The 18703-nt window shown below is 43.7% G+C and overlaps 1 protein-coding gene and 1 pseudogene across 1 annotated transcript in view; both read left to right on the top strand.

Annotated features, from left to right (window-relative positions):
* Positions 1-13455, top strand: part of LHFPL3 (LHFPL tetraspan subfamily member 3) — a 543397-nt gene extending 529942 nt beyond the window's left edge. The window contains exon 3 of the mRNA XM_055301179.1: positions 11048-13455. Coding sequence (XP_055157154.1) covers positions 11048-11076 — 29 coding nt within the window. The 3' untranslated portion in view covers positions 11077-13455. The remainder of the gene's footprint in view (positions 1-11047) is intronic.
* A 3757-nt stretch (positions 13456-17212) lies between these two features.
* On the top strand, positions 17213-17574 carry LOC129494324 (mitochondrial import inner membrane translocase subunit TIM14-like; annotated as a pseudogene).
* The last annotated feature ends 1129 nt before the right edge of the window (positions 17575-18703 follow it).

The following is an 18703-nucleotide window of genomic DNA, read 5'->3' as shown; positions in this document are numbered from 1 at the left end:
AGACATGCATAAATTCCTCCTCCCTTATGGCCTCCCAACCCCATTTTTTAGATTTTGTTTGTTTGTTTGTTTGTTTGTTTGTTTGTTTGTTTGTTTATTTATTTATTTATTTATTTATTTGAGAGAGGGAGCCAGGGGAGGGGCAGAGGGAGAAACAGACTCCCCACTGAGCAGGAAGCCCACGGGGGTCAATCTCAGGACCCTGAGATCATGACCTGAGCAGAAGGTAGATGCTTAACCAATGAGCCACCCAGGAGCCCCCTGACCCCGTTTTAAAAAGAGACTCTCTTACGCTTGCTTGCTTGCTTGCTTGTGAGCATTTTGAAATATCCAATTATAATCGGTTCAGCAAGTATTTACTGACCTCCTGTCACAGATGAGGCTTGAGCTACGAGCTGGGGGTACACTGGTGAGCAAGACAGAGGAGGTCCTGAGAGCCTGGAGAGGGAGAAAGAAAATGCGTCAATAGTTACAGATTGTAAGTAGTTCTATGAAGCAAATAAACTGTAAATACTATAGAGAGAAACCAGAATGAACTATGACAGCACAGTAGAAGTCTTCAGGAGTAAGTTATTTGCATTTTGTATCTTGCTTTCTCTTCTAAAAATGTGAACAGTCACTGTTTTTCAGGTCCTACCTGAAAAAAAGCCAAATCTACAGAGCTTATGTTCCAAGATCCCCAATGGATGCCTGAAACCACAAATAATACTGAACCCTCTCTATAAATTTTTTTCCTCATCATAAATAGCTCTGATAAAGTTAAATTTATAAATTAGGCACAGTAATAGGTTAACAAGAGTAACTAATCACAAAATGGAACAATCATAACAATAAACTACGATAAAAGTTATGTGAATGTGGCCTCTCTCTCAAAATATCTTGGTGTCCTGTACTCCTCCTTCTTGCGAGGAGGTGAACTGATACCTATCATGAGTGCCTACACGATAAGATGAAGAGACGTCCTTGTGACACAGTGTTAATGAGTGACCTCCTGACCAGATGTCAGAGGGCAACCATGTGCTTTCAGAGCAACTGACACCACAGAGAGCAAAACCATGGAGAAGGGGGAACTACTATATTTTTGGCCTTCTTTCCTTTCTCCCAACATTCCATCCCTCTGCCTCAGCAGCGATTACTGACACTGTATATGCCACTGAGCAAGCAGTCACACACACCAGCTCATTCCCAAATAAAAATTTGGATGCAAAGTAAACTATAGCACCCGGAAAGAAGTACTGCTGTTGCCTTTCTGCTTAGGGTAAGAGGGCATTAGAGAATCGAGATGGGCCGGTGACTGGGAGGGAGCTTCCTACCCTCCCTGTATTCCTACAGCACCGTACTCGGGGCTGGGGAGTTGTGCTGATGGGGGTAGTGAGTGGGAGGATGGCATGCAAGGAAATATTTAGCAAGGAAAGATGGAGTGTATATACCCTGACTTTCATCAACCCATTGGCCAATTACACAACAGACAACTACAACAAATACAGACTCTATAAATCACCTATAAAGCTAGTGGTGATCATACTGCAACCAAAATCAGTACTGGACTTTTTTTTTTCTTTTTTTTTTTTTTTAAGACTTTATTCATGGGGATCCCTGGGTGGCTCAGCGGTTTAGCTCCTGCCTTTGGCCCACGGTGTGATCCTGGGGACCCTGGATCAAGTCCCACATCGGGCTCCCTGCATGGAGCCTGCTTCTCCCATCACCTGTGTCTCTGCCCCTCTCTCTCTCTCTCTCTGTGTGTGTGTGTGTGTGTGTGTCTCTCATGAATAAATAAAATCTTTTAAAAAATAAAGACTTGATTCATTTATTCATGAAAGACATAGAGGCAGAGACATAGGCGGAGGGAGAAGCAGGCTTCCCACAGGGAACCCGATGCAGAACTTGATCCCAGGACCCCAGGATCATGACCTGAGCCAAAGGCAGACACTCAACCACTGAGCCACTCAGGTGACCATGGATTTTCTTCTTAATTCAGCACCAGAGTATATCATGAGCATGCATTTATTTTCAGCACAGATCCAAATCCCCTGCAGTCAGACCACTTGAGGGACAAATGATTGCCCAGAGAGAGACTATGGATGGAATAGTAAAGTGGATGTTGGGGTTTCAAGTATTGCTTCTCTAGAAATTGTGCCAGGAAGAAAACAGCAAGTCAGAGATGGCAGTGCTCTCTCTGACCTGTGAGCACGATGCCAGCTGTCCAGCCACACATGTCATTTACGGTATGCTTAATGCAGCAATTCTAAACCACAACCAGAGAAAGGGCATTTGCCCACTGTTCCAGTTCATCTATTGCCATGTTAACAAACTATCCCAAAACTTTGTGGCTTAAAACTGTGTCAAAGGTTTTTTTTTTTTCCAAAGATTTTATTTATTTATTCATGAGAGGCACAGAGAGAGGCACTTGATCCCGGGACTCCAGGATCATGCCCTGGGCCAAAGGCAGGCACTAAACCACTGAGCCACCCAGGGATCCCAAAACTGTGTCAAAGTTTTGTTGGAAAAACTCACACCTGTTAGGGTTGCTACTAACAACCACTTTTATTATATCTCATAATTGTGTGGATCAAGAATTCAGGAAGGATCCAGCTGGGCAATTTGTCTGCTCCATGTAGCATCAACCAGGATCATTTGGTGGCATTCAGCAGGTGGCGGGATGGCATGGAGGGTCCAAGATGACTTCTCTCACATGTGGGCCCCTTGGAGGAGATGACTGGAAAGCTGGGCTCAGCTGCACCTCTCTCCCTCTCCATGTACTTACTACCAAGGCCTCACCATATGGTCACTTCAGCAGAGGAATCAGGAGCTGCCAGTACTCAAAAGATGTTCAACATCGCTAATAATCAAAGAAGTGCAAATCAAAACCACAGTGAGACGTCACCTGGCATCCATTAGGATGGCTACTATTATGTTACAAAAGTTCAACCGAGTGCATTTTAAAGATCTAATGGGCTTTATCAATCAGTTCATGATTTGGGCAGCATCTCATCTAGAAAGTAGAGGGGAGCTCCAAAGGTTTCTTTTCTATAGAAAAGGCGATGTTTTTAAAGGTAAAGAGGGAGCAGAAAAAAGGAAATTACTAGCAAATAACCCATTGTTTTACGCACAGTCAGCCTCCTAAGGGGGAATGAAAGGGTCTATCAGTCAGCTTCCTTCTACTGAGCAGCCATTTCCCATGTTGACTGATTAAAGATTAAAACTGAGGGGCGTCTGGGTGGCTCAGCAGTTGAGCATCTGCCTTCAGCTCAGGGCGTGATCCCACGGTCCTGGGATCAAGCTCTGCATCGGGCTCCCTGCGTGGAGCCTGCTTCACCCTCTGCCTCTGTCTCTGCTTTCACTCTGTGTTATTCATGAATAAATAAATAAAATCTTTTTTAAAAAAAATATTAAAATTTTTTTAAAATTAAAATTACAGTTAGGTCAGGACTCCTGACTGCCTCAATTGGAGGAGTATACAACTTTTGATCTTGGGGTGTGGGGTCAAACCCCATGTTGGGTGCAAAGATTATTTAAAAATAAAATCTTTAATTAAAAAAAAATTGCAGTTAGGTTAAGGATTAAGTTTTGGTTAACTGTTTAGGGCCTTAACCTAACTGACACCATTTGGGGCCTATGGTTTTGTTTTTAACACTATGATCCCCACCACCACCAAACAAACAGAAAATAAGTGTCGGAGAGACGTGAAGAAATTGAAACCTTTGTGCAGTGTTGGTAGGATTGTAAAATGGTGCAACGGTATGGAAGCTTCTCAAAGAATTAAAGATAGAACTACCATATGATCCAGGAATCCCAGTTCTGGGTGTACATCCAAAAGAATTGAAAGCAGGATCTTGAAGAGGAATTTGCACTCCCATGTTTATAGCACTATAACCGGAAACTGGGTTTGCCTCTTGGTGGGTGTTGAGCCAAAAGATACAACCAAGCCAAAGAATAGAAAAGGAAGGATTTCCCCTTGCAACAAGTAAGAACACCAGGAATATTTCCCAAAGCAGTGTCTCCTTGAACAATAAAATTGGAGAAGTTTTAAGCTAAGGGTCCATGCATAGTTCATGGAAGGGCTTGGCAAAGGAGCATCCCATATGGAATTGGGGCAAAAGTCATCCTACATGAGCAAAGTCCAGGTGCTAGGTGATTGAAGTCACAAGGCCAGCAAGTGTCAGCATCATTAATTCTCTGGCTCCAATTAGTCCAGTGTTCAAATGCTCAAAGGGGTTCATATCCTGCAAAAACAACACAAGAGTGTATGTTCAGTCAATTTTTCCTTTCAAAACAGCACTGAGAGTTTTACCACTTTTCTTTTACCTAACCACACAGTCAGATTATCTCCTGGCCTGGTAGTGACTGTTTGTTCTTGCATTCTTTTGTTCACTGAAAATCATCAACTACCAACGTCTTTTTTTTCCTACAGTTTTAATATATCCCAGGAAGTTCTGCAAAAGATGTGCTTGGGCAAGTAGTGCTGATCAAGGATAGATCACAGAATAGTTGGGGCCTAACATGACTTCTCTTAGATCAAGAAAGCATCAGGGAATAGGAATTCCTGTCCCTTCAAAACGTCCTTCTAGCTGGATTAAAAATCAAAGTGACACGGGACAGATTAACAGGAGAATAGCTATATATGCTCAGGGAATCCACAGAGATATGGAAATCCCAAAGACAGGCAAAAGAGGGTATAGATGGGGGCATCTGGGTGGCTCAGTGGTTGAGCGTCTGCCTTTGGCTCAGGTCTTGATCCTGGGGTCCTGGGATCAAGTCCCACATCGGGTTCCCCACAGGGAGCCTGCTTCTCCCTCTGCCTGCGTCTCTGCCTCTCTCTGTGTGTCTCTCGTGAATAATAAATAAAATCTTTAAAAAAAAGAGGGTGTAAATGTCATTCAGTGGGTAGGGGCCTGGAACATCAGAGGAAGGCCTACAGGGCAATAGGAAGAGCAGATGTTTGGTAATTAGATGTTTGTCCTTCCATACAGATGACTCACTCAGATAAAACTGATCTATGTTAATAGCTCTTATTCTGGGAAAGACCCCCAACTTAGATTGTCCTGTGTGCTTGAGGAACAAAAGTTTCTCTTGGGCGTGAAGAGTCTCCAGTGCCTTCAGCTCAAAATACTCCATGTGCCAAAGTAGCACATTCAGAGGGGGGGGGGGGGTGGCTGTCTTGAGCCCCTTCAAAAAAGCTATGCCTCATATTTCTTTTAACGGGGCACCCTAAATCTTCCCACTTATAGCAGCACTATTCACGATAGCCAGAAGGTGGAAGGAAGCAAACCAGATGTATATCAACAGATGAGTGGATAAATAAAAGGTGGCATATGCTTACAATGAAGTATTCCTCAGCCTTTAAAATAGAGGGAAATCAAAAAAATAAATAAAAAATAAAATAATAAAATAAAATAAAATAAAAAAATTAAAAAGAGGGAAATCCTGCCACGGGCCCGCACACGGATGAACCCTGAGGACCCTGTGCTAGTGAAATCTGCCAGTCATGAGAAGGCAGAGACTCTCTGATCCCACTCACAGGAGGTGACTAAAGTTGTCCAACCCCTAGAAACAGGAGGAGTGGCAGTTGCTGAGGGATGGGCGAAGGGAGAAAAGAGGAGTGCTGTTGAATGGATATGAAGTTTCAGATTTGCAGGATAGAAACCCTCCTGAATTGCAATACCTTGAAGTGGTTAGGATGGTGAATTTGATTGTATGTGGGTTTTTTTGCCACAACAACAACAAAACTGCCAGTACTCTTTCTTTTTCCGAAATATTTATTTATTTATTTTGGAGACAGTGCTCAAGAGTGGGGGTGGTGGTTAGGGGGGTAGGGGCAGAGGGAGGGAATCTCAGACAGGGGCCCCGCCGAGCGGGGTTTTGGGGACGAGGCTCGGTCTCGCGACCTGGGAAATCATGACCTTAGCCAAAAATCACCAGTTGGGGATCCCTGGGTGGCGCAGCGGTTTGTCGCCTGCCTTTGGCCCAGGGCGCGATCCTGGAGACCCGGGATCGAATCCCACATATCTTTGTGTGACTATCATAAATAAATAAAAATTTTAAAAAAAATCACCAGTTGGAGGCTTAACGACTGAGGCACCCAGACACCCCTGCCAGTACTCTTAAAGCCCAGATTCAGGGGCGACCCAGGTGGCGCAGCTGGTAAAACAGCTGCCTTCCGCTCAAGTCATGATTCCGCGGTCCTGGGGTAGATAGAACCCCACGTCGGGCCCTGCCCCGGGGCGCACCTGCTTCTCCCTCTGCCTCTGCCGCTGCCCCTGCTTGTGTGCTCGCTCACTCTCTCCTCAAATAAATATGTAAAATCTTTTTAAAAAGAAGAAAGAAGGGATCCCTGGGTGGCGCAGCGGTTTGGCGCCTGCCTTTGGCCCAGGGCGCGATCCTGGAGACCGGGATCGAATCCCATATCGGGCTCCCGGTGCATGGAGCCTGCTTCTCTCTCTCTCTCTCTCTCTCTCTCTCTCTCTCTCTCTCTCTCTCTCTCTCTGTGACTATCATAAATAAATAAATTAAAAAAAATAAAAATAAGAAAGAAGAAAGAAAGAAAGGAAGGAAGGAAGGAAGGAAGGAAGGAAGGAAGGAAGGAAGGAAGGAAGGAAAAAAGAAGAAAAAGAAAAAAGGGACGCCTAGGTGCTCAGTGGTTAAGCACCTGCCTTCACCCCAGGTCGTGACCCCGGTCTCGGGATCGAGTCCCACGTCGGGCTCCCTGCATGGAGTCTGCTTCTTCCTCTGCCTGGGTCTCTGCCTCTGTGTGTGTGTGTGTGTGTGTCTCATGAATAAAGAAATAAAATCTTTAAAAAACAACAAAAAAGAAAAAAGCCCAGATTCAAAGGGAGGGGGGCGCAGACCCCACCTGTCAATGAGAAGGTCCAGGAACCCGCAGCGTCTCCAACGTGCCACGCCCACCACGGGGTGCGGGGCGCCCAGCACCTGCGAGACCCTTTCCGGGACCTGCTCCAACTTGCTGCACCTCCGGGACCGCAGGGCGCCCCGAGGCCCGGGGAGAGGTGGGCGAGGCTGGCCCCCCAGCTTGCCCATCGTCACCCCGAGGCCCCGCGGGCGGGTCGCTAAGGTCTGACGGCTCCCGCCGGGCGCTTTACCACGGGGGGGGGGGGCCTAACTGAGTAGGTTGGGGGCAGCCACAGCGGGCGCGGCCCCGGAGACCTTTCCGAGCCCGCGAACACGTGGGAAACGTGGTCGGGTCTGCGCCACGGGGCGGCTAGCGACGCCGCTCGCAGGAGCAGCCCCTGGAATGACGGCTTCGGAAAGGGTCTGCAGAGAGCCCTTAGGAAACCGAGCCGGGCAGCCCCAGCCCCAGCCCCAGGACCCGGCCGCCCCCGGATCCAGAGCGGCGCTGACTGGCGCGGCCCTGCGCCCTACTAACCCGGGGCCTGACCTCCCTTAAATTGCCTCCCCTGAGCTGCGCGACAGCCACGGTGCAAGAGTCCTGAGAAGAAACCGGGTTTCACAAAGCAAAGATCCCCGGGTAACCACGCCAGTGCTTCCACGGAATCCTGCAGACGGCCTGGTAGCTCAGTCGTTGGCCACAGACCCGAGGGCCCCATCCGGAGAGGAAACCCGCCCTTTCACCCTCCTCCACCTGCGGGCTTCCCAAATCTGTGCGCAGGGCCAGCCCCTCCCAAGCCTGCAGGCGGGAGGGTGTCGCCGGGCCTGCTACTTGAGTCATCCTAGTGGCGGTCCAATTTTACCGCCCCCAGCCGGGTGTCCTCCTGATATGGTGTGGGGAGTGTTTGTGTTCCAGTCACCACCAGAACCAACACGCTGGTTATTTTTAGCCTTGCAGTCTGCAGAATTCTCCAGTACCCTGGGATTCCTGTTGCATGGCGGTGTCATGCACAGGAAAAAAAAAAAAATCCCCAGGGTTAGTAATGTCTAAGTAGCTCAGATTCCAAGCCCAGATTCTCAGGAGGCCTCGTGAGGAGCAGGAGCAGGCTGCACTAGGATGAAGCAAACCCGGCACCGTGTGTGCAAAATGTCGGGAGGCCCTCGCTGGAGAGCCCAGAGGGAGCACCTCCTGAAGTCCTCACCGCCAGCCCCAGTCCATTCTGGCTCTCTGGCTTCTCTCATTGCGCATCTGCTCGGCAGCTCCCTGCCCAGCAGTGACCCTGCTGGTAGGGTGGGCACTTCCAAAGGCTAGCAAAGTCAACAAAGGGCTTTCAGAGGGAAGGGTTGAAAAATCAATGGTGAGGTTAGTGAGGGACCCAGTGAGGGATCCGGTCACATGGAGGATATGGGTGACTCCGGATGGCAGCAGATGGGAGAAGGATTGGTGACGAATGACCTACTTTGGGCAGCCCCTAACTGGGTGAGACCCCAGATGGTTGGGGTATAAACAGGAGCCTTGTGAGGTTGGCTTCAGTCATTCCCTTCCTACGGGGAGGCTCAGGATCTTCCCAGGGAGACATGTACTCCTCCTCAGGCTTGGGTGTCAGGGCTAGGGCTGTGCAAGGGTGGAAGGGGGTGGGCACTGACCTAAGGCCTTCTGGTGGGGAAGAGCTTGATTCTTGTCTCAAGTATGAATCTCTCGGACAAAGGAGAATGAGTAAAGCAAAAGAAGTTTATTAAGCAAAGATACAGAGAAAGCTCTCAGGAGTGAGAGGGGTCCCCACAGGGGTGTCCCTGAAGGCTCATAGTGGCAGTCTTACTGAGAACTCACTGGGAATCTTGTGGCCTCAAGATTCTTATGCTGTCTTGGTTTGAGTTAGGACTGGTGACATCTTTAATGGCTTACTTCTTCTTTGGAGTCTATTCTTGGCTATTCTTTGTTGGTCACAGAGGACTGTCATAAAAAAAATCCTCCCCCCCCCCCCCCCCACACACATACACACCTGGGCAGCGTGGTCTGGCTCACTCCCTTATCTCTGGTTTCCTTACACCTCAGCATCTTTGGGATTCCTGTGGGCCTGATGCCTAGCCCTGCCTAGCCCTGTTTGTTCCTAATTCACGTCCACCCCTGTCTACTCTCTTCCCAGCCTGCTGTGATGTCATCAAAGCCAAATCAGGCAACCTAGAGCCAGGGAAAGAGAAAGTGAGAGTCTCTGGTTCCTGGATGCCAACAAATGGTTCGCACCAAAGCTGGCTTTTCTATCATGAAATCAGGAATGTATTTATTTATAAGTGTCAAGAAAATGAGGGCTCCCCTCTCGTCTCCCTCTTCCCCTGCGTCACACGCACATGGCCCTGGCACTTCCATATGCTCCCTTCTCTTCCACATGCATAGCCACTTTTCAAAACCCCTTTCCCTATTCTCCGTCATGGATTTATCAACTGCACCACCTCCTCCCTCTCCCTCGCCCCAGCTAACACCTTTCATGGATCTTACTGGAAACCCCTGACACTTAGTTCTGTGAATTGTAAATAGAAAAATATTCAGAGTGGAGAATGCTAGAGCAGTGGAATCATGGACTCACAAACCGACTTTGGATTCCATCTGGCAAGACCACCTCCAGCGCAGCAGAGCAGAGACCACTCAAGGCTCCAAAGCACCTATAGCTTGTGTAAAACCCATCGGTTGCTTATCTTGCTTTTAATCTGAAGAGAGCATTCCCTTCCATAGGGCTTCTACCAGCATGTTGCAATCTCAGAGAATCGTTACAGATTAATCATCATTACGACATGATCATATTTCAATTATCCCCTGTGTAGTCTGGGTACATTAAAGCAACTCAGTTCTCTCGCTGAGAGAAGTTCATTAAAGCCATAATGTGCATAAGATATTTCAAAGTGTTTTAAAGTGCATTGGAAAACAACAAGGGGATAAACGCTAGAAACAACAGAGTCTTCCAGAGGTTTCTCTAGCACTCATTCAGAAACCATAATCTTATCTTGTGATGTGGAACGAGGACTATAACTGGATAATGGACCAATTGTTTTATTATCATTTGTGTTTCTAAGTACTCTGTGATGAAGACCCAACGGGCTGTTTCCTTTCAGCCCAAATCTGGCCAGCTAGATGCATTTACCCATCTTCACAATATATAAGGGACCCTCCACCCTGCTGAGCAGTGCCAGAGTGCATGGAAATCATCCAAAGAAAGGAGTCAATTGTATTATTTGTAGTCTACTTGTGTCAATACAGGAATAGTCCCTAATACTGTGCTGCAGAAAAGGAAAAGCACCTTATCCTCTGAGAATTTGTCCTAAGAAGGAAGCTAAAGGAACAAATAGAGGTTTATATGCAAAGATATTTATTCTTGATAACAAAAAAAGGGGGGGACCCTACCTACACTCTGACAATGGTCAAGCAGTTGAGAATGGGATATTGAGCATATAGTAAAAGGAATGAGAATGGAATGGGATATTCTGGAGCTATTAGAGATTGGTGCTGATGGATAGGGTTCCTTGCTGGCTCAGTTGGTAAAGCACGCGGCTCTTGATCTTGAGGTCATGAGTTTGAGCCCCATGTTGGGCATAGAGATTATTTTAAAGTTAAAAACTCTTTAATAGGAAGAAAACGAAATAGATGCTGATGACACAGAGTGGAAATGTAGAAATTTGTTTTTAATATTTTTAAAAATATTATGCTGTGCTTCCAACTGTATAAAATAAATGCACATTTAGATAAGGAATGGAAAGACACGTGGGAAGAAAACAATATCTCTTTTGCAGTTGTTATAGTGTTGATTGTATAATAAATAAATAATACTTGGAAAGAAAAGGAAAACGCTCAAGTGAGACACTTTCTGTGCCAGGCAGAAAAATCTCTGATGCTTGGGATCATGTCACTTTCTTCCGTGCTCCTGTGTAGCAGCCTGTAGTCTTCACCTAGATGTAGAGAATCCACGCGTCTGGGTTACAAGGGCCCCTTGCTGGAAGACTGTGCTGTTTGTTTATGGAACCGGAGCCTCAAACTTTTCAGTTTTCCTTGATAACAAATCTAAAGTGCATTTGAACCATTTGTTGGTGTGGTTTCTCTGTGACAAGTTTGCACAAAAATCTTGCTGACAGAAAATGATGCGTTTTTTTTTCTTTCTCTTTCTCTTTCTCCTCCCACTGCCCCTACCCCACCCCATCCCGTCCCTTTCTGCAGTTCTGCTAAGCCAATATTCTCTAGAATGAGCACAAAACAAATCAAATAACAGCTAAACAAATCGAATAAGAGCTTTTGTACATCAACATCAAGAAGGAAGACTCTTGGGAGAAATCAGAGTACAGAAACAGATCTGGACAAGAGTGGAAACATCTGCTTGTCAAAGCACCTTCTAAATCTGAATCGGCAGAGATGGGAGTGATTTTCTGGAAGGAGCTATGATAATGGATTAAACACCAGCTCATGGGAGACTATCATCGAATAAGATCAGACCACATTCATGAGAAATCACATTCAGGAAATACTTTAAGAGTGAGGAATAGAAATGTGCTAGCATTAACATGTAAAATATGTATGTACTGAGGTTTGTAAACTGTCCTTTTTTAATCAAAACAAAAAGCTTTAATCTTTCAACCTTATTTTAAAAAAGGCAGTCGACCCCTAAATTATTCCTATCTCAATAGCCAAGAGGCTGATCGAGCATCATTTACAGAGGAAGCAGCTTAGGAAATGCCTCTGAGTGTTTTCACAGGAGCCTGATCTTTGATTCCCCATCTCTGCCGTGCGTTTATTTCACTGTGTAATTAGTTACAACCACTCAGTTAAGAGATGTAACACTTCAAACTTTTTACAGAGTCTGTGTTCAGTTTAATCTGTCTGTACAAGTTATTACTGAGAAAGTGTTTTTGACATATACTATAACTCCATCAAGCTGTATATTACAGGAAGTACATCTTTACATCATAGGTTCCCAAGCAACATAGAAATCCCTATCAGGAAAACAGCACCAAGGAACTCTGAAAAATTTAGAAAGCTCATTCTCACCTTGGATGCTCACATGTAATATATAGGCTGCTGTCAAATGAACACTTTTTTTCTAATTCTCCCTAGTAAATGCATAGGAATTTAATATCCTTTATAAATAGGCATCTAAAAGCGCTCTTTTTTTTTTCTATTTCTTTGCCATACATGTCATCAGAAATCCATATCCATTCTTTCCCTTACTAACAGGTACTCATTTTTGTTTTTTAAAAAAAACCATTCCGTTAAACTTATTTCTAAATGATAGTAAGTGGTACTAACAAAATAAATACTAATTTAATAGCCTTAGAAATAAATGACTATATACTTATACAGGTCAAGAAACTTGGTAGGAGTAAGTTGCCTTTTTGTTTATTAATGTTGGTTTCAAGAATACACAGATTTCCTTGAGCTTTTGGAAGTAGTTACAACTGGTCAGTTGTCTTCAGCAATCTTTTGCTCCCAGGCTTCCCCTACCATCACCCTCATCACATATCTCACCAATATGCAAAGCAGAAAAATACCTAATACTGAAGTAGCCAACTTCTTGAGAATGGACACAAGTGAAAATGTACATGCAGGGAGTAGTCAGTGTGAGCCAAACCATGTTCTATACCAGAGCAGAAAACACGGACAAGTAGAATGCCTTCATTTTTAGACTCAAAATTAAGATCAAATTAGCATACATTAGCATAGTGGAACACCAGATGGAGGGTAAGACAAGAAGTGATACAGATCGGAGTTGATTTCTTGTTCCCTGTCTCTATTAAGACAACACTCTCATTTTTGCCAGATGTTTCTGGTACTAAAGCTATCTCTTCACCATAAACAAGATTATGTTTTAAATGGCTAGGAGTATGATAGGTATGCTCAAATGAGTGAACCCCAAATCGCAAACATATGGGTTTTCTAAAGAGCCAAATTAAGGAAATACTTATTATCTCTAAAGTATTAGCCGTTCTGGGAGTTACCTGTTGCATTAAATATTAGCTCTCCCACTGCATTCTAAACACCCCCTAACTAAATTTAATTACACACAACTTTTCAACAATTCATCTTTTATTTAAAGGGAGGTACCTCTCTATCTACAATAAAATTAGAAGGTGTTGGTTTTCTCTAATCCATGTAAATTACAGATTCCATTGGAAGTCCTACATCACTGATAGTGGTGTTTGCAAAAATGAAAAAGTGCTTCCTATCCACATGCAAATGTTTTGTAAAATTTTTTTCCATAAAACCTAAGTGTAATTTAGCGTACCACAGTGCTCTGAGGATGGGTCATTGATGATGTGCCATTTGTACATAGGTAATACACATGTAAATCACTAAGTGTTAAGAAGTATGTTTTTATCTTTTTAAAAAAAAAAAAAAAAGAAGTGACTCCCTTTCTCATTCTGTTCTGTTGTATTGCGTCCAAAAAGTTGTGTGTAATTTTTTTAAGGTCCAGGAAATGTAAAGAAATTTGTTGGAATATCTGAATTTCTGTAAAAAATAAAAATAAAAATAAGATTTTGTTACTTAAAAAGATGGCTTGATGATGTGGCTCACATTCGGTGCTTTCAGTGTCTTCATCCAGTGAGCCAGTGACAGTGACCAAAATGGCTATCTTCAGAAAAATCTCCTTTCTAGGGGTGGGGGGCTTAGTCAGTTAAATGTCTGACTCTTGATTTTGGTTCAGGTTGTGATCTCGGGGATCAAGAGATCCAGCCCTGCATTGGGCTCCTACCAGAGTGTAGAAACTGCTTAATATTCTCTCTCCCTGCCCCCTCCTGTCACCCCCACTTGTGTGCATGCTCTCTTTCTCTCTGACAACAAAAAAAAAAAATTAAAAAGAAGAAAAATCTCCTTCTTAAGATTTTATTTATTCATGAGAGACACAAAGAGAGAGGCAGAGACACAGGCAGAGGGAGAAGCAAGCTCCATGCAGGGAGCCTAATGTGGGACTTGATCCCAGGACCCCAGGATCACTGGGCCAAAGGCAGACACTCAACACAAAAGATGGCATTTAATGTGAAATCTGGGGGCGTCTGAGTGGCACAGTCAGTTGAGTGTCCAACTCCTGATTTGGGCTCAGGTCACCATCTCAGGGTTGTGGGATGGAGCCCCATGCCAGGCTCCTCGCTGGATGCAGGTCTGCTTGGGATTCTCTCCCTCTTCCTCTGCCCCTCCCCCAGCTCTCTAAATAAATAAATAAATAAATAAATAAATAAATAAATAAATAAATAAATAATAAAATCTTTTTAAAACATAAAAAAAAAAAAAAAGTGAGCTCTGAATAAGAAGGAGCCAGCTCTGTGAAGAAAGGGGGAACATCACCTGCCCCGGGGGAGCCGCAAGTGTCAAGGCTCAAGGCAGGAAGTCCCCTGCGCTGGCTTGAGGAGGGCAAGCTGCAGAAGAAGCCAAAGCCGGTGGCCCGATTGGGGCTGGGAATGAGGTGGGCCAGGAGGTACCATTTGTAAGTGTGAGACAAAGCCATGGGGCGGGGGGGTCTTAACGGGGACTGATGCCAGCTCTTTTATAATTTTAAAGATGAGTCTTGGCTTCTGGGTCTAGCAGAATAAACTAGATACTTTAAAAAGCCTTCCTTACAGACTGCTCCCAGATCTTGGATAAATTACAATGAGCTTATTTTTAATACACAATTTAGCTTGCAAGAAAGTAAGAGAAATCCCAAGGGCCTTAAAAAAGAAAAGGAAACTGAAAACTAAGCAAGAAGTGTAAGCAAATGCAGAAACTGGGATTGCCCGAAGGCAAATGCATACATCAGAGCAGGGAGCAGGAGGCTGAGCCTGGGGCCACTGCGAGGGGCTGAGCTAGATTTGAAAGCCCCACCCAAGAACAGGCCCCTTGAAAAAGGCCACAACTTCCAGACAAATATAGCACAGGAAAAATGTTCAAGGTAGCAAACAAAAGAAGCCTTGTCAAGAATTGTCTCCACATTAGCTCTAGATAGAATTGGTGGCAGAAGGAAGGGAGAAAGGAAATCCATGGATATGCCCCCCTCCCCCTTCAAATCTTGGGATTCAATCTTACACTCTCCATACAAAGATACTTTAAGAAATTAAAGTTTGCCAGAGCCCTGGCAGCTGGCAGATCCAAATATACATCTTTTCTGAAAGAAACCGTCTTTATAACACAGATCTCACCAATTCAGTCAACAAGGTATGTTTTCTCAATTTTTAAATTACTAAACATACAAATAAGGCACAAGAGAGAATCAGCGAAATCATGAACAACAAATTTATTGCCCCATAGAGTTTAGATTTGCAATTACCTGGCACAGGATGTAAAATAATCGTGTTCTATATGTAAAGAAATAAAGGCAGCCCCGGTGGCTCAGCGGTTTAGTGCCTGCCTTAGGCCCAGGGTGTGATCCTGGAGACCTGGGATCGAGTCCTGCATCAGGCTCCCTGCGTGGAGCCTGCTTCTCCCTCTGCCTGTATCTCTGACTCTCTCTCTCTCTCTTATTCATGCATGAATAAATAAAATCTTTAAAAAAAAAAAGAAAGAAAGATGGTATCTAAAATATGAACAATATAAAGAAGCCAGTAGATATAACTGGTTGGACTTGAAGAAAAACAAAACAATTTCTTAAGAGTTGAAAAGTATAATCATAGAAATTTAAAATATGATGTGTCAAATATAAATTAGGTATAACTAAAGAGAGAAGTTGTCAACTAGAAGACAGAGCTAAAGAAATTACCCAGAGTGAAATACAGAAAGCCAAGAGATTGGAATATGAAAACCAGTTTAGCAACAGAAAAGATCTATATGTCTAATCAGAGTTCCGTAGGAGAAACAGAATAAGGGAAAGACAATATTTGAATAGAAATTGGCTGGGGACACCTGGGTGGCTCAGTGGCTGAGCATCTGCCTTCGGCCCAGGGAGTGATCCTGGGGTCCCGGGATTCAGTCCCGCGTCGGGCTCCCTGCATGGAGCCTGCTCCTCCCTCTGCCTGTGTCTCTGCCTCTCTGTGTGTGTGTGTCTCTCATGAATAAATAAATAAAATCTTTAAAAAAAAAAAAACTAAATTTAAGGGGCACCTGGGTAGCTCAGTGGTTGAGCATCTGCTTTGGCTCAGGTCGTGATCCCGGGGTCCTGGGGTCAAGTCCCACATTAGGCTCCCTGCATGGAGCCTGCTTCTCCCTCTGCCTGTGTCTCTGCCTCTCTCTGTGTCTCTCATGAATAAATAAATAAAATCTTAAAAAAAAAAAGTAAATTCAAACATGACTGTAAAGTGTAGACAGAAGAAAGGAAGTACCATGAAAGTAACCAAAGGGAGGGATACCTTGATGGCTCAGTGGTTGAGCATCTGCCTTTGGCTCAGGGTGTGATCCTGGGGTCAAGTCCCACATTGGGCTCCCTGCAAGGAGCCTGCCTCTCCCTCTGTCTGTGTCTCTGCCTCTCTCTCTGTATCTCTCATGAATAAATAAATAAAATCTTTTAAAAAAAAAAAGTAGCCAAAGAGAAATGGCATATTGCCTACAAAGGAATATCTAAACTGATAATAAATACCAGAGACATTAGCATATATATCCAAAATGCCAAAGTAAAATAACTCTCAGTCTAAAATTGAGTTTCAGCAAAAATTTTTTTCCACAATTAAAAGTGAAATACATTCATTCCGAGGAGAACAAAGCTAAGGGGATTACCAGCAATAAAGCTACACAAGGAATTTCTGAAAACGAACCAAGTAAGATTCAAGATGCAAAAAAGAATTTGGTACATATGTGGGCATATCTAAACAAACATTGTACAAAATAATAATAAAACATCTAATTTACAGAACTGAAAAAAAAAATAAAAAGACAGCTAACATACTGGAAAACAATACCATGTCAATTGAAATGAGATCAGAGCTTAAGGAATTTATGATAATTAGAAAGAGGGTTAAGATATAGATTAATAATAATAACTAACCATTGATTATTTATAATGTGCGGGGGATATGTAACCATTCATTTACTCCTCATAACAACCCTGTAAGTTAGATACTATTGTTATCCTCAGTTCACAGATGAAGAGACTGTGGTACAGAGGGATTAAATAATTTACCCCAGGTGACACAGCTAGTAAGCAAAGAGCTGGGTTTAAACCCAGATAACATGATTCTAAAATCAGTTCATTTCATTACCCTCTATGCTACTTTAAAATGTTAAATATAAAGGATAAATTTTAAGGTGAACAATGGAAGATACAGATTCAAAACAATGAGGGGAAGTGGAATAAGAAAACCTAAAGGAGGTGATGGCCACATCGTTGTCTGGTAGAGGCAGGGACTTGGTGGCTGCAGTTCATCCACCCATCCCTTGGGACTGGATGAAATGCATTTCCGGTGGAGGCTGCGGAGCCGAGCCACAGCCATGACCAATACAGTGGTAGCAGCTGGACTGACCATTGCTGCTGCAGGATTGGCAGGCCATTATGTTTAAGCAAACTATGAAACATATGGAGCTGCAAGTAAAACAAGTTCTTCAAAGTCTACCAAAATCTGCCCAAATCTGCCATCAGTGGTGGCTACTATATAGGTGGGTTTGAATCCAAAATGACAAAACAAGAAGCAACATTAATACTAGACATAAGCCCTACCAACAATAAAGAAAAAATAAGGGATGCTCATCGATGAGTTATGCTTTGAAGTCACCCAGACAGGAGAGGATCTCCTTATATAGCAGCCAAAATCAATAAAGCTAAAGAGTTTCTAGAAGGTCAAGCTAAAAAATGAAGTAACTGGGATGAATTTTAAGTTCTTATTAGTTCATGCATACAAGTGCCAGCTTTTTATAATAAAATGCCTCAAAGCTACAAAAAGAAAAGTGTAGGAAGAGGAGAAGGAATAAAAAGCACAATGTAAAATAGAAGAAAGAAAACCAAAGCAGACAACAAAATAAATATAAGTAAATTAAATTTGTCAGTTAAAAGAGATTGTGAGAGGCTCCCGGGTGGCTCAGTGGTTGAACATCTGCCTTTGGCTCAGGTCGTGATCCTGGGGTCCTGGGATTGAGTCCCACACAGGCCCCCGGCATGGAGCCTGCTTTTCCCTCTGCCTGTGTATCTGCCTCTCTCTTTGTGTCTCTCATGAATAAATAAAATCTTAAAAAAAAAGAGAGAGAGATTGTGAAATTGGACTTTTGAAAACCCATCAGTATGCTGCTTATACATATAGGGGCACAGTTGATTAAGCAGCTGACTCTTGATTTTGGCTCAGGTCAGGATCTCAGGGTCCTGGGATCCAGCCCAGAGTCAGGCTCTGTGCTCAGTGGGGAGTCTGCTGGGGGTCCTCTCTCTCTCCCCCTTCCTCTGCCCCTCCCCACCAACACACACACTCTCTATATATAATGAAAAAACAAATATTTTTTTAAATGAGAAACATACAAAACATGGACACTGAAAAACTGAAAAAAAATAGAAAAATATATAATAGGCAAATACTAACCAAAAAAAAGCTATTTTAATAGCAGACCAAAAAACAAAGAATTTTCAACAATCAAAACACAATAATGAAAATTCCAACTCATGCACAGAATATTAAAATTCTAAACTTGTATGCATTTAATAAGATGGCTTCAAAATATGCATAGCAAAAGTGGAAGAATTACAAGGAGAAATAGATAAATCCACTATCATAATGGAAGACTTTAACAAATTTTTCACAAACTATTAATAGATCAAAAAGACAGGGACTCCTGGGTGGCTCAGCGGTAGGGCATCTGCCTTCGGCTCAGGGTGTGATCCTGGGATCCTCCATCGGGCTCCCTGCATGGAGCCTGCTTCTCCCTCTGCCTATGTCTCTGCCTCTCTCTCTGTGTCTCTCATGAATAAATAAATAATCATTTTTTAAAAAGAGACAAAAA

Source organism: Nyctereutes procyonoides, unplaced genomic scaffold (assembly GCF_905146905.1).
Source record: "Nyctereutes procyonoides isolate TBG_1078 unplaced genomic scaffold, NYPRO_anot_genome, whole genome shotgun sequence".
Taxonomy (NCBI): domain Eukaryota; kingdom Metazoa; phylum Chordata; class Mammalia; order Carnivora; family Canidae; genus Nyctereutes; species Nyctereutes procyonoides.
Note: the sequence above shows the minus strand (reverse complement) of the source record. Positions and strands in the feature narration are given on the sequence as shown.